Here is a 22276-nt window from a genome sequence, read left to right as displayed (position 1 = left end):
GGACACTTAAACCGAAGATGGGAGAGGAGTTGGGGAAGATCTAGGGGACACTTTTGAACCCTTGATGGCTGAAAAAGAAAAAGCAATCTAAAAATGTGATCTGCACTATAATAAAATATTTAGTCTCAGCTCCACAACTAGCCTTTAGGATTAGATGTTTAATGACTTAAATGATAAAAGACATGCAAAGCAATAAATGTGGGTGAGGAGGCTATACTTAAATCCTACAAGTGGTACTGTTATGTGTTGGTGTGTGTAGAAAAGCAAAACAGTTACACTCTGAACAATAATTAAGTATAATACAACATGCATCATTCTCCAGGAGGTGTTTGTAACTGTATAATAACTGTCAGTATTTAGACATACAGCAGAACTAAATATGCACATAATAAGAGTAACCTTTTAAAGGGACATAAAACAAGTTGGGATAGAGACAAAATTTAATATGTACTTTAATTACTTTACCTGCAAATTTATACTGCAGTGCCTCGCCATTAACACTTTATTTTAAGTGTCCGAACGGTACAGCTCTAACTCCCTCCACACAATTCCTTTTATGGCTGCATCTATATCAACCATTGATATGGTAGAATGCAAGGCTTTATCTGTTATCTGCTGGAGCTTGCCTAGAAGCAAATAAGGTGTTGTGAACTCAGTTAAAATACAATGCCTGTGTTTCTGATACTAAACACTGATAATGGGGGGGCGGATCAATCTACTCCAGAGAGCACAGATATGCAAGTAATTTTGCTTATTTTTGAAAATTATTTTAAAATACTTTGCCATCAAATTTTAAACAATTTTTTTTTTTAGGCTATCACAAAAATGTGGCAATTCTATAATATCACTGTCATGAGCTATTGATGTAGGGGACCCTCTCCATTACAGTGCAGCTTATCTTGCACTGGTGGAAGTCTTTCTGGGGATCCAAGGTTCCTGCTCACCTGTATAGCACTGCAGAAGAGAGGGTAAGTATTATTGGCAAACCAAGCAGTCTCAAATGCATGACTTCTGCTCTCAGTGCTCACTGGCATGGCAAGGGTGCTAGCAGTAATTACTACCTCACGGACGTTTTAGGCCAACATCTTTCCTAGCTGGAATGATTCAAGATAATGGAAATGGTCCACTCGAGTCAAATCCTCAGCTTTTGGATTGAACTCATCTTTAACTTGGACGCGATGCTCCTGGGCATCGTCATCCCCAAGAGGCACAGAAGTGGGGTTTATGTGGGAAGCTGTAGTAGGTGAAACAGTAGCATGAATGTTTTCAGGTGAATCTGAAATAAATGCTGCTTTATATGCCCTTAGTATAAAAGTGTCAAACTGGCAGCCCATGGGCCTCATGCAGCCCGCAACACCTCTAAATGAAAACTAATAATAATATGCTTATTACATTAGGAGTGAGAGCGCTTACTGTTAGGGTTGCTCATGCGTGCAACCTCCATTCGGTTCTCCTTTACAATGACTGTATATCCTTTTGTTCCGGTATTGCAAATCACTCATTGTATAGTGAGCAACTGCCCTACATTAGGGAGATCATTAAAACCCCTGAGACTTTAACGAGCCACATTGTTATAAATCATAATTTCTGCCCATTCCTTTCCATCATTTTCTCTATAACTAAAATCATAAGACTTTTAGATTTTTATATATATATTTTATATAAATATATAGATTTTCAATATATAGATTTTTTTTTGTAGCTATCAGAACCGTTATATATTTATCATATAAACAGTGGATCGCTTTTCCAACATCATTGTGATCCACAGTTGATAATGCAGAGGAAATATCATGCTATGCGCAGAACACAATCTTTTGAAATGTATACAGTTATAGCAAACACCACAACTTTGTTTAGCAATGGCAAGATGTGTAGGTAGTGTGCGGCCCACATGAGTTGCACTTGTATGGTAAATGGCCCACTGCTCAATTGAGGTTGACTCCCCTGCCTTAGTAGATACCTCAGTTAGTCCACTGTGACTGGAGCAGCCATCATGTTGTAGTGCATTAGCTAGCGTGGAGCTCAAAAAGGCAGTCTTAATTGAACAGCAATACCCAGGTTACCGGGTGGGGGGTACCAGGATCTCCACTTGGCTGCCGCCTGAGCTCCCGTTTGTCCAGCTCAGGGATCATGGATCACTGAGACAGCAAATTAATCCGTAGCACTTGGGGCAATTAAATATGATAGGTAAAACTTTGGATGTTGTCAAAGATCACCCATATACAGCGGATTTGATGATTTTCACAGAGAGCCTCTGAATATGCTGCCATTCATGGCCACTGCCTGTACACGACCCCCAATCTTTTAGAAATTATTTTTATATTTTTTTATACTATATATTAAATATATTTTAACAATATTTATATAGCTGTTAGTGCTTCTGAAGTGCATAGCTTTACTGTTAGCGTGCGCCGGCAGCTTCTCACTGTTTTTATATCACAGGGGGGCGCTCTGGCTTCTATGCATTAGGACTTTTCCCTCCGCACTGCCAAGCCACATGCCCGACTCGCACTTCATGCATCTTTATGAAGTTCTTAAGCATTAAGCTTGGCAGCGTGGCAGTTAACTACTTCTACCGCAACATATAATATGCCTAAATTTTTAATCTATGCATCTTATAATGCTTACTCTAAGAAGCAAAGGACATTCTCATAAGTAATTCTGATTGTTTCTACTTAGTTGCACACTTCTTGGTTTGCGGATCTGATAAAGAAGTCCAGTTTTCCTCCGTGGTCTCTTCCGCAAAGACTGATCTTGAAGGCTTGGACACTGAACGCCTAATTTTTTATTCTGTAGTTACTTTAATTTCAGATCTAAAAGCCTGTTATAAGAGAGATCTATCACAAGATTTGGAAAGTTTTTCTTGCCTCGGGGGAAACAAGGTTTTAGCTGACATTTATCTAGTAAACTTCATTTATTTATTTTTTCATTTTTTTTTTTTTTCTTCAAAAGGGCTTAGATAAGGGTTTATCTGCTAGTTCTTTAAAGGGTCATATTTAATTGTGTTCTGTGTTATTCCATAGATAATTGCTCATCTTCCTGACATTAAGACCTTTTTTCAAACTTTTAATTCGGATTAGACAAGTGATTAAACCAATTTTCTCATCCTTGTAACCTAATTTTGTTTGTCCGGTATTAGTAAGTCTCTCTGTTTGAAGTTATGCATAGTTTAGATGTCCAGCTTCTGCCATAGAAGGTACCTGCCATAGAAGGTATTATTATTATCGGGTATTTGTAGAGCGCAAACAGATTCCGCAGCGCTGTAAACATAGTCGGTGTATAGGATAGCTTTTGTAGGGGTCAAGTTGGTAGAGGACCCTGCTGAGAGTTTCACTGTTGTAGTCGGCTTTTATGAAGCGTAATGAAGGTAACAATATATTCTGCCAAAGTAGTTTCTGCATTTTCTGTTTCTTTGTTTTTTGTTTTTTTTCTTCTTTCTTGCAAGCCTCATTATCTGTGTTTTGGATAAAGCGGTTTTAAGGACAATAAAATTGTTGTTCCTCCTTTTTGTTCCAATCCTCATAATTCTAAAGAAAGGCTTCTTCAAAATTTAAATGGAGTGAGAGCTTTAAAATTATTTTTACAAGTTACTAAGGATCCTGTAATTAGTTTGTTCTTTTCTCGGGCCTACGCAAAGGCCAAAAGTCTACAGCAGTAACTTGACTAAGACTCTTGATTCACAAGGTTTACTTGGAGGCGGAGAGTCTCCCCCAAAATACGCATTACAGGCCATTCTAATAGTTTCCATTTCCTGGGTTTTCAAAATGGGGCTTCTATTATATAAATTTACATGGCAGCAACATGGTCACCTTTACTAAATTCAACTACTCTTATGTGTTCTTTTGCTTCTTCTGAAGTTGGCTTTGGTAGGAAAGTCCTCCAGGCAGCAGTGTCTGGAAATTAGGTGCCTGCCTTTTTCAAAACTTTCGTCTCGCCCTACATTACTCATGGAGTCCACAGTTTGGGTTTTAGTTCCCAGGAGTAATGGATCGTAAACTCTCGCCACCTTTTGAGAGAAAACAAAACTGATGCTTACCTGATTAATTTTGTTCCTTGAGCCGCGCCCATTTTTATTACATTTTTTTTTCTAGTGGCAGTTCTAGTTTGCACCTCCTTTTTCCCTGATTGGTGAAGTGCTCTTGAAAGCTTTGGGAATCTTTGCCTCCTCCTAGGAGCCAGGAGTTGAATACCTGTAATGGATCGTGGACCCCCTCCACCATGAAAAAAAATAATTTATCAGGTAAGCATGCATTTTGTTTTGTTTCAAATCCCTTTAAGATACTAGTATACAAGAATTTGTTTTCCGTTTTCATTTACCCAGACCTCATCTTGCTACAAAAAAGTCGCCTTTCGCACACAGCCCGATGTTCGGTTAATGACCCTCAGAAGTACACAGAGCGAGCAAGATGACTGGTCATTAGCTTCTGATGAAGAGGAAAGAGAAGTACCCAGTTCAGCCTCTCTTCACCTAACAGATGACCACCTCACTGTACTGTCGGAAGGTTCCTTACTAGAGTAAGTGGCAAGTAGAAGTCATGGAGTATTCATCTGGTGAACTGTAGCTTAAACTGAATAGGTATTTATATGGACACAACACATAGAAAAATGCAGATGTCATTATAGAGAATTTATAGGGAAAACAGCTTGTATTGATAACTTAAAGTGTATGTAAATTTTGATGCTAAAGTGCCCGGTTTTTAAAAATTTGATTAAAAACAGGGGCACTTTTAATTAATTAATTAATTAATTAATTTTACTCCTGTGGTGAAAAAAACTTACATTTTAATCTTGGGAGCAGCTCCAGCTTCCCCCCGTCGTTGCAAGCCATTTCTGATGTCAGAAATGGAGAGGTCATTCTCCAATCACGGCTCCCCCCGGGGGAATCAGTGACTGATTCAAAGCCATGATTGGAGGAAGCCTGATTCCTCATTTTAGACCCAGGAAGAGGCTTTGCAACAGGTGGAGGAAGCTGGAGCTGCTGTCAAGATTAAAAGGTAAGTTGTTTTTTTTTCATAACAGGAGTGAAATGTAAATTTTGATGAATTAAAGTGCCCCTGTTTTTAATCAAAGTTTTAAAAACCGGGCACTTTAGCATCAACATTTACAAAAGTGAACCCTTCAAATGTTTGTCATTTGACCTTAAAAGGACACTAAACCCCAAAAATTTATTTCACGATTCAGGTAGAGAATACAATTTTAAGCAATATTCCCATTTACTTATATTACCTAATTTGCTTCATTCTTTAGATATCCTTTGTTAAAGAAATAGCAATGCACATGAGTGAGCCAATCGCACAAGGCATCTGTGTGCAGCCACCAATCAGCAGCTACTGAGCCTATCTAGATATGCTTTTCAGCATAGGATATCAAGAGAATGAAGCAATTTATATAATAGAAATGAATTAGAAAGTTGTTTAAAATGACATGCCCTTTATAAATTATGAAAGAAAAAATTTGGGTTCCATGGCCCTTTAAAGGGACATTAAAGTTTTTTTTGTTTGTTTTTTTTTGGGGGGGGCGCGGACAATTAAACCAAATGCTGGTTTTAAAAGCATTCGAAAACCCTTGAAAATACTCTTGAATTTTGTTTTTCTCAGCTTCTCTTCTGTAGCCAGATACAAATGACCTCCTGCACATGTCATCCAATTACTGTGCATTCCTGCTGTTCTGGTGGAGTGGAAAAACTACAGATGCAAATTACAGTTAAAGAAATCAAAATAAATAACAAAAGAGAATTGCAATTTTTTTATTTTTTTTTTTACATAGTTGAGCATTTTATGGGACATTTAATTTTGAGTTTACTGTCCCCTTAAATTTTTTTTGCTCCACTCCCATCTTACTGTAATAAGGGAGTCCTCTTGTAAAATAGAAACATATAATTTGATAGTAGATAAGAACCAAAAAGGCCCATGAAGTCAACCCATATCACATGTTACTTTTTTCTTCGGATAGCCTTATGCATGTGTCAGGCATTTTTTTACAATCCTTGTGTTTTACCATCTGTATTGGAAGTTTATTCCATAAATCCACCACCCTTTCTGTAAAAAAACACACTACTTCTTCTGAATCTGCTACCCCTTAACTTAACCCATGAACTGCACCTCAGGGCCCATGCTGAGATCTGATTTCTATATTTGAATGTGGGAGGTAAGTTGCTTTAAATTGAAAATTGTGACTTTCTTATTCTCAGACCTAGAAAAGCACTTCAAACTTCTCAAGGCTAACACTGCTACATACATTTCCCTAACTGTCTTAAGCAGATAACAGACAGCAAAACAATTAACTTTATATGGTCAATATGATTGTGGCTAGCCTTGTCCCCAAACTAAAGCCTGTTTTTACTCTTTGAAATATGGCAAATGCAGAGAAAGCAATTTTTTTTTTATATACTTGGCTGGTATGTTATTCCATAGCCAGGTAACAGCTATTACAAGGTGTTTACTCTCTCTTTAAGATTATTTTTTTTACTATTTTATTAACATTTTGAATTGAGTGGCTTACCAGAAAAGAAAAACTAACCTTTTTTTTTTAATTATTTCTGTAAACCAGCTTTTAATTCAGAAAAACTGTTTATAGTAACCTCTTATTTTCCTTAATTAGTAACTGATTCTTGCTTATTGCCTCCAGTTCCAAGAGATCTGACACAATCCCGGTATCCATATTAAATGAACCTCTGTCACTTCATCGTGCACGAAACAAACTCTCTGAGCTAGAGTTACAGGAGATGTCTGAGAAGCTCTCGCGACGGCTGGATGAGCTGGATCTTGTGAGTATTCTGCAGTGGATACGTACTGCGCATACTGACTTTGGTACCGCAATCCTTCTGAAAGAAACACATTTATTCATCTAAAATTTGAAAAAGTTTTGCTTTACCTGTCATTTACAGCATGCAGGTCTGAGAACATCCACTTCACCTACATGGAAAGTAACCATTTTTTTGCTCTATTAATTGCATAATGCCTGTTTAGAAAAAGCCTGGAGTTGCTTTTCTTCTAACCACTCAAATCATTAGCGGCAGCCAGGCCACTCTAAATAGGCTTAACTCTTTGTACAGCAAAGGATTAGAAATGTCAGGCATTTCTGCCCGTTTTTAAAGCACAGCTTTTTTTCCCCCGCGTTAATATCCTTCCTAATAATTATGTGCACATATGTTATGTTATATATTCCTTTTTTTTTTCTTTTTTTTTTTTAGGGAAATGAAACCCAAATTTTTTTTCTTTCATGATTCAGATAGAGAATACAATTTTAAACCACTTTCCAATTTAGTTCTAATATCTAATCTGCTTCAATCGCTTGGTATCCTTTGAAGAATGATGAGCCAATCACAAGAAGTATATATGTGCAGTCACCAATAGTCAGCTAGCTTCCAGTAGTGCAAGGCAGGAATGTAAGCTTAGAAGCTGGACCAGCACCCTGGGGTAGCACTTAAATGTAGCCACCGATCAGCAAGCGCTACACAGGTGCTGAACCAAAAATGGGCTGGCTCCTAAACTTACATTTCTGCTTTTTCAAATAAAGATACCAAAAGAACGAAGAAAAATTGATAATAGAGGTAAATTTGAAAGTTTCTTAAAATTGCATTCTCTATCTGAATCATGAAAAAAAAATTGGGTTTCATACCCCTAATAAATTGTATCATGAGAGTAAGGAGGGGAGCTAAAACTTTGATCCCATCCAAATTTTGCTTTCTCCAAAAATCAGTACAGAAATGCATGTGTCGTTGTACCAGGATGGGTATCTAGTTCTTACTTTATATAAATATGTAGCAGTGTTTGCATTTAGTTGCATCATGCAGCCACTGTTTATTAGTTTTCTGGTTCATCATTTTGATTGTTTACTTGTTCATCTATGATTTTAAAACATATGTGCAATTTCTTACAGATGCTAAAAAAAGCCCTTGGGGATCAGGCCAGAACAAGTGAACCCAGAGAGGAGGATAAGCTATCACAGCATAGTGACAGCATCATGGCGTTGCATAGGAAGAAACAGCTCCAAGGTAGTCAAAAGCACCTTCTCTTTTTTAACAGTCATAGATGCAAGTAGCACGCTCCAAAGATCTTAACCATTTTCTAAAAATAAATTGTGATAACTGGCTTGCTGTGTTAGACCTTTATGTGCATGATCTCTTTTAGCTTGTTTTTAAAAATGCAATTAATTAACTTTTTTCATGCAGAAAATTATTTTTAAATTAGTGATATAACCTATAATATAAATGGATATCGAAATAAACAAACAAAAAATGCATATTTGTGCATAACAGATTAATTACAGTTTGCTCACTAGCAGATAAAGAAAGCTACTATAGCTCTGTTAGTAGACGGGGTCAAGTCACTACATTCAGGAACAAGGCAAATGTTAATGTTTCTTTCCGATCTTTAAAGGGCCAGTAAACCTAAAAAAAATAATGTTATTTAATGCTGCACATAGTGCAGAATTATATCACATTATATCAGCGTTAGCTTTATACAACCTAATATTCCCTGTGAATTTTTATAAAAAAAAGACTGTTTTTCAGACCCGCTCTCTGTGCTTTTCTGCGCGGGTCTGTTTTTATCACAGATCGCATCTGGCCAGCTGTCTAGTCACAGCCCGGCCCGACTGCGCCATTATACTCAGTGCAGCTCGTTCCTGCTCTGTCCGACAGCGGGAGCGAGCTGCACTGAGTGTAATGGTGCGTGTAATGACTGAGTGTATGTGCAGAATTATATAACATTATTTTTTTAGGTTTACTGGCCCTTTAAAATGCTGCTAACATCTGATTCCAATGCTGGAATCTGATTGTGGGGGACTTCCTATGATGCCAGGCACATCCCCCGTCAGATGTTTACTTTTGTCAAAGCAGGAGCTTTAGCTGCAGCAGACAGTGCTGAATGACAACAGTGACTACATAAGCTCTTCCTTCACTTACTACTACTGTTCACCTATTTTGATATCTATTTTAAGATAAATGCACTCAATTTGTGTTCATTTTCTTTATTAAACAGTGTTTCTTTCATGTAATTAGCAAGAGTCCATGAGCTAGTGACGTATGGGATATACATTCCTACCAGGAGGGGCAAAGTTTCCCAAACCTCAAAATGCCTATAAATACACCCCTCACCACACCCACAAATCAGTTTTACAAACTTTGCCTCCTATGGAGGTGGTGAAGTAAGTTTGTGCTAGATTCTACGTTGATATGCGCTCCGCAGCAGGTTGGAGCCCGGTTTTCCTCTCAGCGTGCAGTGAATGTCAGAGGGATGTGAGGAGAGTATTGCCTATTTGAATTCAATGATCTCCTTCTACGGGGTCTATTTCATAGGTTCTCTGTTATCGGTCGTAGAGATTCATCTCTTACCTCCCTTTTCAGATCGACGATATACTCTTATATACCATTACCTCTACTGATTCTCGTTTCAGTACTGGTTTGGCTTTCTACTACATGTAGATGAGTGTCCTGGGGTAAGTAAGTCTTATTTTCTGTGACACTCTAAGCTATGGTTGGGCACTTTTATATAAAGTTCTAAATATATGTATTCAAACATTTATTTGCCTTGACTCAGGATGTTCAACGTTCCTTATTTCAGACAGTCAGTTTCATATTTGGGATAATGCATATGAATAAATAATTTTTTCTTACCTTAAAAATTTGACTTTTCCCTGTGGGCTGTTAGGCTCGTGGGGGCTGAAAATGCTTCATTTTATTGCGTCATTCTTGACGCTGACTTTTTTGGCGCAAATTTTTTTTCTGTTTCCGGCGTCATACGTGTCGCCGGAAGTTGCGTCATTTTTGACGTTTTTTTTGCGCCAAAGGTGTCGGCGTTCCGGATGTGGCGTCATTTTGGCGCCAAAAGCATTTAGGCGCCAAATAATGTGGGCGTCTTTTTTGGTGCTAAAAAAATATGGGCGTCACTATTGTCTCCACATTATTTAAGTCTCATTATTTTGTGCTTCTGGTTGCTAGAAGCTTGTTCACTGGCATTTTTTTCCCATTCCTGAAACTGTCATTTAAGGAATTTGATCAATTTTGCTTGATATGTTGTTTTTTCTATTACATATTGCAAGATGTCCCACGTTGAAGCTGAGTCAGAAGATACTTCTGGAAAATCCCTGCCTGGTGCTGGAGCTACCAAAGCTAAGTGTATCTTCTGTAAACTTTTGGTATCTGTTCCTCCAGCTGTTGTTTGTACTGTTTGTCATGACAAACTTGCTAATGCAGATAATATTTCCTTTAGTACTGTTACATTACCTGTTGCTGTTCCGTCAACATCTAATATTCAGAGTGTTCCTGATAACATAAGAGATTTTGTTTCTAAATCCATTAAGAAGGCTATGTCTGTTATTCCTCCGTAAAAAGTCTTTTAAAACTTCTCATTTTTCAGATGAATTTTTAAATGAACATCATCATTCTGATACTGATATTGGTTCTTCTGATTCAGAGGATTCTGTCTCAGAGGTTGATGCTGATAAATCTTCATATTTATTTAAAATGGAATTTATTCGTTCTTTACTTAAAGAAGTCCTAATTGCATTAGAAATTGAGGATTCTAGTCCTCTTGATACTAAATCTAAACGTTTAGATAAGGTTTTTAAATCTCCTGTAGTTATTCCAGAAGTTTTTCCTGTCCCTGGTGCTATTTCTGAAGTAATTTCCAGGGAATGGAATAAATTTGGGTAATTCTTTTACTCCTTCTAAACGTTTTAAGCAATTATATCCTGTGCCATCTGACAGATTAGAATTTTGGGACAAAATCCCTAAGGTTGATGGGGCTGTCTCTACTCTTGCTAAGCGTACTACTATTCCTACGGCAGATGGTACTTCCTTTAAGGATCCTTTAGATAGGAAAATTTAATCCTTTCTAAGAAAAGCTTACTTGTGTTCAGGTTATCTTCTTAGACCTGCTATATCTTTAGCGGATGTTGCTGCAGCTTCAACTTTTTGGTTAGAAGCTTTAGCGCAACAAGTAACAGATCATAATTCTCATAGCATTATTATTCTTCTACAACATGCTAATAATTTTATTTGTGATGCCATCTTTGATATCATTAGAGTTGATGTCGGGTATATGTCTCTAGCTATTTTAGCTAGAAGAGCTTTATGGCTTAAAACTTGGAATGCTGATATGTCTTCTAAGTCTACTCTGCTTTCCCTTTCTTTCCAGGGTAATAAATTATTTGGTTCTCAGTTGGATTCTATTATCTCAACTGTTACTGGAGGGAAAGGAACTTTTTTACCACAGGATAAAAAATCTAAAGGTAAATTTAGGTCTAATAATCGTTTTCGTTCCTTTCGTCACAACAAGGAACAAAAGCCTGATCCTTCATCCTCAGGAGCGGTATCAGTTTGGAAACCATCTCCAGTCTGGAATAAATCCAAGCCTTTTAGAAAACCAAAGCCAGCTCCCAAGTCCACATGAAGGTGCGGCCCTCATTCCAGCTCAGCTGGTAGGGGGCAGATTACGTTTTTTCAAAGAAATTTGGTTCAATTCCGTTCACAATCTCTGGATTCAGAACATTGTTTCAAAAGGGTACAGAATTGGCTTCAAGATAAGGCCTCCTGCAAAGAGATTTTTTCTTTCCCCGTGTCCCAGTAAACCTAGCGAAGGCTCAAGCATTTCTGAAATGTGTTTCAGATCTAGAGTTGGCTGGAGTAATTATACCAGTTCCAGTTCTGGAACAGGGGCTGGGGTTTTATTCAAATCTCTTCATTGTACCAAAGAAGGAGAATTCCTTCAGACCAGTTCTGGATCTAAAAATATTGAATCGTTATGTGAGGATACCAACATTCAAAATGGTAACTGTAAGGACTTTCCTGCCTTTTGTTCAGCAAGAGCATTATATGTCCACAATAGATTTACAGGATGCATATCTGCATATTCCGATTCATCCAGATCACTATCAGTTTCTGAGATTCTCTTTCCTAGACAAGCATTACCAGTTTGTGGCTCTACCGTTTGGCCTAGCTACAGCTCCAATAATTTTTTCAAAGGTTCTCGGTGCCCTTCTGTCTGTAATCAGAGAACAGGGTATTGTGGTATTTCCTTATTTTGACGATATCTTGGTACTTGCTCAGTCTTCACATTTAGCAGAATATCATACGAATCGACTTGTGTTGTTTCTTCAAGATCATGGTTGGAGGATCAATTTACCAAAAAGTTCATTGATTCCTCAGACAAGGGTAACCTTTTTAGGTTTTCAGATAGATTCAGTGTCCATGACTCTGTCTTTGACAGACAAGAGACGTCTAAAGTTGATATCAGCTTGTCGAAACCTTCAGTCACAATCATTCCCTTCGGTAGCTTTATGCATGGAAATTCTAGGTCTTATGACTGCAGCATCGGACGCGATCCCCTTTGCTCGTTTTCACATGTGACCTCTTCAGCTCTCTATGCTGAACCAGTGGTGCAGGGATTACACAAAGATATCTCAATTAATATCTTTAACACCGATTGTACGACACTCTCTGATGTGGTGGACAGATCACCATTGTTTAGTTCAGGGGGCTTCTTTTGTTCTTCCGACCTGGACTGTAATTTCAACAGATGCAAGTCTGACAGGTTGGGGAGCTGTTTGGGGGTCTCTGACAGCACAAGGGGTTTGGGAATCTCAGGAGGTGAGATTACCGATCAATATTTTGGAACGTGCAATTTTCAGAGCTCTTCAGTCATGGCCTCTTCTAAAGAGAGAATCGTTCATTTGTTTTCAGACAGACAATGTCACAACTGTGGCATACATCAATCATCAAGGAGGGACTCACAGTCCTCTGGCTATGAAGGAAGTATCTCGAATTCTGGTATGGGCGGAATCCAGCTCCTGTCTAGTTTCTGCGGTTCATATCCCAGGTATAGACAATTGGGAAGCGGATTATCTCAGCCGCCAAATGTTACATCCGGGCGAATGGTCTCTTCACCCAGAGGTATTTCTTCAGATTGTTCAAATGTGGGGACTTCCAGAAATAGATCTGATGGCCTCTCATCTAAACAAGAAACTTCCCAGGTATCTGTCCAGATCCAGGGATCCTCAAGCAGAAGCAGTGGATGCATTGTCACTTCCTTGGAAGTATCATCCTGCCTATATCTTTCCGCCTCTAGTTCTTCTTCCAAGAGTAATCTCCAAGATTCTGAAGGAATGCTCGTTTGTTCTGCTGGTAGCTCCAGCATGGCCTCACAGGTTTTGGTATGCAGATCTTGTCCGGATGGCCTCTTGCCAACCGTGGACTCTTCCGTTAAGACCAGACCTTTTGTCGCAAGGTCCTTTTTTCCATCAGGATCTCAAATCCTTAAATTTAAAGGTATGGAGATTGAACGCTTGATTCTTAGTCAAAGAGGTTTCTCTGACTCTGTGATTAATACTATGTTACAGGCTCGTAAATCTGTATCTAGGGAGATATATTATAGAGTCTGGAAGACTTATATTTCTTGGTGTCTTTCTCATCATTTTTCCTGGCATTCTTTTAGAATTCCGAGAATTTTACAATTTCTTCAGGATGGTTTGGATAAAGGTTTGTCTGCAAGTTCCTTGAAAGGACAAATCTCTGCTCTTTCTGTTCTTTTTCACAGAAAGATTGCTAATCTTCCTGATATTCATTGTTTTGTACAAGCTTTGGTTCGTATAAAACCTGTCATTAAGTCAATTTCTCCTCCTTGTTTGAATTTGGTTCTGGGGGCTCTTCAAGCTCCTCCGTTTGAACCTATGCATTCGTTGGACATCAAATTACTTTCTTGGAAAGTTTTGTTCCTTTTGGCTATCTCTTCTGCCAGACGAGTTTCTGAATTATCTGCTCTTTCTTGTGAGTCTCCTTTTCTGATTTTTCATCAGGATAAGGCGGTGTTGCGAACTTCTTTTAAATTTTTACCTAAGGTTGTGAATTCTAACAACATTAGTAGAGAAATTGTGGTTCCTTCATTGTGTCCTAATCCTAAGAATTCTAAGGAGAGATCATTGCATTCTTTGGATGTTGTTAGAGCTTTGAAATATTATGTTGAAGCTACTAAGAATTTCCGAAAGACTTCTAGTCTATTTGTTATCTTTTCCGGTTCTAGGAAAGGTCAGAAGGCCTCTGCCATTTCTTTGGCATCTTGGTTGAAATCTTTAATTCATCATGCTTATGTTGAGTCGGGTAAAACTCCGCCTCAAAGGATTACAGCTCATTCTACTAGGTCAGTTTCTACTTCCTGGGCGTTTAGGAATGAAGCTTCGGTTGATCAGATTTGCAAAGCAGCAACTTGGTCTTCTTTGCATACTTTTACTAAATTCTACCATTTTGATGTGTTTTCTTCTTCTGAAGCTGTTTTTGGTAGAAAAGTACTTCAGGCAGCTGTTTCAGTTTGAATCTTCTGCTTATAATTTAAACTTTATTTTGGGTGTGGATTATTTTTCAGCGGAATTGGCTGTCTTTATTTTATCCCTCCCTCTCTAGTGACTCTTGCGTGGAAAGATCCACATCTTGGGTAGTCATTATCCCATACGTCACTAGCTCATGGACTCTTGCTAATTACATGAAAGAAAACATAATTTATGTAAGAACTTACCTGATAAATTCATTTCTTTCATATTAGCAAGAGTCCATGAGGCCCACCCTTTTTTGTGGTGGTTATGATTTTTTTTGTATAAAGCACAATTATTCCAATTCCTTATTTTTTATGCTTTCGCACTTTTTTCTTATCACCCCACTTCTTGGCTATTCGTTAAACTGATTTGTGGGTGTGGTGAGGGGTGTATTTATAGGCATTTTGAGGTTTGGGAAACTTTGCCCCTCCTGGTAGGAATGTATATCCCATACGTCACTAGCTCATGGACTCTTGCTAATATGAAAGAAATGAATTTATCAGGTAAGTTCTTACATAAATTATGTTTTCCATCTAAAGGGGAGGAGAGTCCATGGCTTCATTCATTACTGTTGGGAACTAAGAACATGGCCACCAGGAAGAGGCAAAGACACCCCAGCCAAAGGCTTAAATACCTCCCCCACTCCCCCCATTCCCCAGTCATTCTTTGCCTTTCGTCACAGGAGGATGGCAGAGAAGTGCCGAAGATCGGAGTAGTCTCTTATGGAGGGTAGTACTCTTTGCATTGGGACTGGAGTTTTAAGTAGTCCTGTCAGCTTCTCAGTGAGAGCCTGGGTGAAAGTTAGAGTCCAGAGATGCAGGGAGAGTCTTTCTGCAAAACCATCCCAACTCATATTAACAGCTCTACAAGCAATCAGCGTTGACGAGTTTCGCTGCCTGCTTTCTGCACTCAAGTCCATGTCGGGAGCGAGACTACTAACCTGTCACACTTGAAGGGCTGTGTTCTTGTTCCTCAGCGTAGATTCTGGTAAGATCGTTTCAAGCCACCAAGATCTGAGGGCCTGTTATGGAACTTTCTTTGGGCAGGAGGTACATGGGCTTAAGGATACCCAGAGACTGCATGGAAATGGACACCCCATGTACTTTCATAACTCTGTCTTATGGCTATGTCACCCTGTATGCATAAATACAGGATGGGTACAGGGTGTGAGTGCCCTTTGTGGGAGCAATTGTGACTCTATTAAGTCCTTTATGCCCACTTGGTTTATAGTTAATAAGAGCTGTTTTTATATTTTGTAATAAGAAGTATTTTATTTACGTTTCTGATCTGATTGTGTTTCAGGAGTCTGGTTAAACTGATTGTGTTCCTGTGTGATTATGTTAACTAGACTGCCCAAAATCAGATTGTCTGAGCATGCTTTCCTCCCCAGTTAATTAACTTGATATGTTAATCTGTTTTACCTGTGAATAGACAATTGTTAGAGGTTTGATGTATTGTTCATATGTTTGCTTTACTGTTTAACCAATGCCCTCTGTAACCTGAAGCTCTCTGACTCTGGAATTCCAGGGTGTATAAATGTGTGCTGCTTTTAAATAAAGTGTTCATTTTTGTTGTTGCCTCAATTCTGTTCACCTGTATAACTTTAGACTGTGGTCAAAGGGAGATACCAGGAGCTATTGCTCTGGATAAAGGGATGTCCAGGACAAGGGAAGTGTTCTGACGGAGGTACTCATTCAGGGTACCAGGTGGTCCATCAAAATAATGATATGGAAGACAGGGTCACAGTGTAAGTTCTTTCATCTTTAAAGAATCAAGGGTTAATATTCCTGGAAAGGGGATTATTGAACAGGGGGGGTTTATACATGATATTTTTTGTGTCATTGCTGCGTTATGTGCGAGATGAGGCTCTGGCAATGTGTGGAACTTTCAGATTACTTACGGGAGTATTGCTCGGCCCTTTTTTGGCTCGTTTTTCTCCTTAGTGCAGGGGCGGTCCTGCTAGGCATTCCATGTGACAGGGTGTGGCTATCTCTCTTCCTCTGTTGATCAGCGGTGCAAGAGATGAAACAGTTTCTTTAGTCTGGGTCATAGGAGGTGGTAAATGCCCCGGCCAGTGGAGGTTATAAAGGTGCCTATTTATTAAGTTAATCTAGTCCGTAATAAAAGCGCAAGCTATGGAGGACTCTGACGCATTTAGAGCTGCAACAACTAATCGTCATAATCGATAATAATCGATTATGAAAATAGTTGTCAGCGAATCTCATAATCGATTAATCGGTTTGCGATTAGTTGGTCTGTGCACAACACCAGCTACTTCACTCCAATGAACTCCTGCACATGGTATTGTGTTTTATGGCTATATCCTTAGCCTAAAGGACGTCTATAGACGTCTACTTTTCACTTTTTCAGGACAGTATAAGTTTACAACTACCCCTGGCTTATGTGCAACCCAGATATAATAGTCATCATTTAGATTGTTTATATTAAATCTGATGATTTTGAACTATGCTTTTCATTATATAGTGCTGAGCTTGTTATTTACAGCTAGCCCCTAGATTGATAGGAGATATTTAAATTGATGTGCACTATTATCTGTTTGCACAATTATTAGCGTATTGCATGCTATTGCTGATTATATGTACTGTATAAATAAATATGTAAGGCTTTGTCCTGTTATTGATATACAGTCCTTAGCGCTTTTTGATTTTGTTTTTATTGTTTTTTTTTATATTTTTAATAAATTGTGATAATATGTACCAGATTCAACCTTTCTAAGTATATATGTTATTTTTAGAGCGGACTAGATATTTCCCCTAACCTTATAGTTGGTTATTTACCATTGCATATAGATATTCAAGATATTTTTATGTTAGAATGAAGTCAAGGGTTACTTTATTGAAAGGCCCCTTGCCAAGGTAGAATACACTTAGCATTGGTGAAGAGCTAACAAAGATAAATATCCAACTTTGGTGAAATTGGCAAAACCCTACTTATACACCTCAACAGCCTTTTCTCTGCTGTAGGAAATATAGCTGCAAACAGAGAACCAGCCTTAGTCAGAAGCATATGGACATGTTGAGATGTTTGCTTTTCAATGCAAAGTTTCTGAAAGAGTGAATAACAGAATGTTATTAACAGTCATAGTCTAACTTTTTCTAGTTCTACCTCTTTTCAAACAGTTTGTGGTTTTGTTTTGTTTAATTATAAAACTGTGCTCTGCTGCATAAAAATTGAAGAAACAGTTGTGTTAATGTAAAGTTTTAGTCTGAAGTTTATATTTGTAACACTCATTATGTGGATTTTATTTAAAACATAGAAAACTATTATTGATTCTCTTTTTATCCGATTAGTCGATTAATCGAAAAAATAATCGGCCAAATAATCGTTAGTTGCAGCCCTAGACGCGTTAGAGGGTTCTCTCTCTTTAACAAGGTCTCATTCCTGTGTTTATGAGGAGGTTCTGGTAGAACAGCCTGCTCAACTATGTTCCACATGCCTTGATAAAGTTACAATATCTAAAAGTAAACGTATGTTTAGTACTACTGAGCCATCCACCTCTGAGGGTTCCCCGTCCCATGAGGTGCGTTCCCTGCCTTCATCTCCAATTGCACATGCAGTGCCCCAGGGTCCTACCATTACTCCTGCGGGAGATATTTTGTTAGCCGTCAGATTTTGCGGATCAACTGCAAGCGGTGGTATCGAAAGTGATCCATGCCTTACCACGTTCTGCTAAGTGCAAGCATAGGGTGTATTATGGAGGGCCCGGCCCTGGGGGTTGTCTACACCTATGGAAATATCAGAGGCGATATACGATGACGAGGGCCCACGCCAACTCTTCGGAGGAAAGCCCCTTCTGGGTCGGAGTCTGAGTCATCTAAACCTCCTGCTGCGGAGGAGCCTGACTTTAGGTTTAGGATAGAGAATTTGCGCTTTTTGCTGAAGCAAGTGCTTGCTACTCTGGAGGTTCCGGAACCGAAGCTTCCGGAGGAACCTGCTAATCCTAAGCTTGATAAGGTATATGAGGACAGGGTGGTGCCTCATGCCTTCCTGGGTTCCTGTTAAGATGGCTAATATTATTAAGAATGAATGGAAGTGATTAGGTTCTTCCTTTCCCCCTTTTTCTGCCTTTAAGAAACTGTTCCCCGTTCCGGACTCTCAGCTTGAGCAGTGGGGTACTGTCCCTAAGGTGGATGGTGCTATCTCAACGATTGCGAAGCGGACAACTATTCCCTCAAGGATAGTTCGTCGTTTTAAAGAGCCCATGGATAAAAAGTTGGAAAACATGTTAAAGAACATGTTTCAACACACTGGGTTTGTTTTTCAGCCGGCAACGGCCATAGCCGCGTTTTTCCAGAGCTGTGGCATATTTGTGTGAATCCCTGTGTGAAATGATCAAGGGAGAGACTTCCATCGACAAGATACAGGATAAGATTACTGTAAGGCGCTGAAGGTCACCAATTCTTTCATCTGTTATACCAATATGCAAATTATTCGCCTGAACGCAAAGGTGTCAGGTTTTTCCGGGTTTTTTTTAGCTCACAGGGCTCTGTGGTTAAAGTCTTGGTCTGCGGACATGACCTCTATGTCAAGGCTGTTGTCCCTGCCTTTTCAAGGAAAGATTCTGTTCGGTCCAGGATTCGATTCGATCATATCCACGGTTACGGGGAGGCAAGGGAGCTTTCCTACCCCAGTATAAGAAGGCTAAGCCTAAAGGATCTACTTTTTTTGTCCCTTTTGTGCGCACAAGGCCCAGCACCAGCAGCCTACTGTGAAAGCGGGACCAGTCCAAGGGAACTTGGAAGCCGACTTATTCTTGAAACATGTCTAAGCAGAGCAAGAAGCCCGCTAAGACAAAATTGGCATGAAGGGGTGGCCCCCCGCCGCTCTCTGGACCAAGTAGGGGGCAGATTATCTCTCTTATTAGAAGCCTGGTTGCAGGACATTCAGGACCCTTGGGTTCTGGAAGTTGTTGCCCAGGGTTACAGGATAGGGTTTTTAGATTTCATCCGTCCAGAGGCAGTGTCCTCCTGTTAAACCTGTCTTCAAGACCAGAAAATAGAGAAGCCTTTCTAGAGTGTGAAGGATCTCTCCTTTCTCGGTGTTATCGTACCAGTACCCCAAGCAGCAAGGGGTCTCGGGAACTATTCAAATCTTTTTGTGGTTTTCAAAGAAGGAGGGCACGTTCTGCCCGATTCTGGACCTCAAGTTTCTGAGTGTTCCATCGTTCAAAATGGAAACGATCAGAGCTATACTGCCCCTAGTTCAAGAGGGACAGTTCATGACAACTATAGACTTGAAGGACGCTTAACTTCATGTGCCAATTCACAGGGGCCACTTCAAGTTCCTAAAATTTGCGTTTCTGGACCAACACTTTTGGTTTCTGTGGCCCTCCCCTTTGGTCTGGCGATGGCCCAGAGAGTCTTCACGAAGGTTCTGGGGCGCTACTTGCAGTGGCCAGATCCAGAGGCATTGCTGTGGCAACCCTATCTGGACGACATCCTAATCCAGATGCCGTCGCTCAGTCTCGCAGAGGACCATTCGAAGGCTCTTCTTCTTTTGCTCCAGTCTCACGGTTGGAAGATCAACTCCGGAAAGAGTTCCCTGGTTCCCAGCAACAGGGTGGAGTTCCTGGGCACGATAATAGACTCTGTCCATGAAAATATTTCTCACAGACCATCGACGCCGAAAGATTGTGTCCTCTTGTCTTGCCCTTCAGTCCTCCTTAAGCCCCTCGGTAGCTCAGTGTATGGAGGTGATCGGACTCATGGTTTCCAGCATAGACGTCATTCCATTCGCCTGGTTCCATCTCGGACCTCTTCAATTGTGCATGTTGAGACAGTGAAACGGCGATCATTCAGATCTATCACAGCAGATATCCATGGATGCTCGGACTCGGATCTCCCTCTCTTGGTGGATCCGTCCGGAGCAACTGTCCTTGGGGACATCCTTCTTGAGACCGTCCTGGGACATTGTGACCACAGACGCGAGTCTGGCTGGTTGGGGAGCTGTTTGGGGTGACAGGATAGCACAAGGAAAATGGTCCCGGGAGGAGTCTCTCCTTCTGATAAATATTCTGGAGCACTGAGCAATCTACAATGCTCTGAAGGCATGGCCTCCTCTGGGGTCGTTAAGATTCCAGACCGATAATATTACCTCTGTGGCTTACATCAACCATCAGGGGAGTACGCGGAGCTACCTAGCAATGAGGGAGGTGTCTCAGATTTTGGAGTGGACGGAGTTCCACAGCTGCTCGCTTGCAGCGATCCACATTCCAGGTGTGGACAACTAGGTAGCAGACTTTCTCAGCAGGCAATCCTTCCCTCCGAGGGAATGGTCTCTTCACGCCCGAAGTATTTGCAGAGATTTGTCTCATATGGGGAACGCCGGAGATAGATCCCATGGCGTCCAGACTCAATTGCAAGCTACCCCAATACGGGTCGAGGTTCAGGGATCCCCAGGCAGTGCTGACAGATGCTTTAGCAGTGCTTTGGGGGTTCAGCCTAGCTTACATTTTTCCACCGTTACCTTTTCTACCTCTTGTAGTGGCACGCATCAAACAGGAGCGAGCTTCGGCCATTCTGATTGCTCCATCTTGGCCACGGAGGACGTGGTTTGCGGATCTGTTGGGATGTCATCCTCTCCGCTGTGGAGGTTACCCTGTCGCAGGGATCTGCTGGAACAAGGTCCTTATTCAACATCAAAATCTTGATTCTCTGAGGCTGACTGCGAGGAGTTTGAACGCCTAGTCTTGGCCAAGAGAGACTTTTCTGAAAGTGTGATTGATACTCTAATTCAAGCAAGAAAGCCAGTAACTCGTCGCATCTACCTTAAGGTGTGTGGAGGACTTGTCCTGGTGTGAGAAGCATGGATATCCTTGGCATAAGGTATCAAGGATTCTGTCCTTTCTCCAAGACGGTTTGGAGAAGGGTCTTGCCGCCAATTCCTTAAAGGGACAGATTTTGGCAAAATCGCTGAGCTCTTTGACATTACAATCTTTTGTTCAGGCTCTGTCTAGAATCAGGCTGTCTTTAGATAGTCTGCTCCCCCATGGAGCTTAACTGGTCCTTAAGGTATTGCAGAAGGTTACATTTGAGACTATGCATTCCATTGACATTAATATTCTGTCCCTGGAAGGTTCTCTTCCTGTTAGACATTGCATCGGCACGCAGAGTGTCTTATGTGGTTTTTCATGGGATAAGGCTTTGCTTCGCACTGGTTTGGTTTTTTTTTCCCCAAGGTGGTGTCTAACCGTAACATCAATCAGGAAATAGTGGTTTCTTCTTTTGTGTCCTAACCCTTCTTCTTCTAAGCAGAGGTTACTTCATAACCTGGATGTGGTTCGTGCCTTTTAAAGTTCATCTCTCTTTTTGTGGTGTATTCAGGAAAGCGCAAGGGGCAGAAAGCCTTTTCTACTACTTTGTCCTTTTTGTTTGAGGAGCTTGATTCGCTTGGCCTATGAGACAGCGGGACATAAGCCTCCTCAGAGGATCACGGCTCATTCAACTAGAGCTGTGGCTTCGTCTTAGACCTTCAAGAATGAGGCCTCTATGTAGCATATTTTTAAGGCGGCTACCTGGTCCTCCTTACACACTTACAAAGTTTTACAAATTTGACGCTTCTGCGGAAGCTGTTTTTTGGGAGAGGTTTTGCAGGCTGTGGTGCCCTCAGACTAGGGTCTGCCTTTTACTCTCCCGGTTTCAGTCAGTGTCCTCTAGAGCTTTGGTATATGTTTTCCCAACAGTAATGAATGAAGCCGTGGACTCTCCTCCCCACGATGGAAATTAAATTATCAGGTAAACATAATTTATGTTTTTAATCCCTTCCCGCCATTAGGACGATCCATGACGTCCTAACTGTGCTGGGCTGTAACACCATTAGAATGGCATGGAATGTCCTAGTCGTCTGGCTGTACTGAAGCCATAATGGCGTCCTAACTGGGATCGCGGGCTGGAGGGCGTGCCTAGCATCATAAGAACTCCCCCTGACCCAATCCCATAATTGAAAT

At 40.3% G+C, this 22276-nt stretch overlaps 1 protein-coding gene across 1 annotated transcript in view; it reads left to right on the top strand.

The window, feature by feature from the left end:
• Positions 1-22276, top strand: part of CEP95 (centrosomal protein 95) — a 118757-nt gene that overhangs the window by 49287 nt on the left and 47194 nt on the right. The window contains 3 exon segments of the mRNA XM_053721528.1: positions 4325-4518; positions 6631-6769; positions 7885-7999. Coding sequence (XP_053577503.1) covers positions 4325-4518; positions 6631-6769; positions 7885-7999 — 448 coding nt within the window.

This window comes from Bombina bombina, chromosome 1 (assembly GCF_027579735.1).
Source record: "Bombina bombina isolate aBomBom1 chromosome 1, aBomBom1.pri, whole genome shotgun sequence".
Classification (NCBI taxonomy): domain Eukaryota; kingdom Metazoa; phylum Chordata; class Amphibia; order Anura; family Bombinatoridae; genus Bombina; species Bombina bombina.
This window is presented reverse-complemented; position numbering and strand designations above follow the sequence as displayed.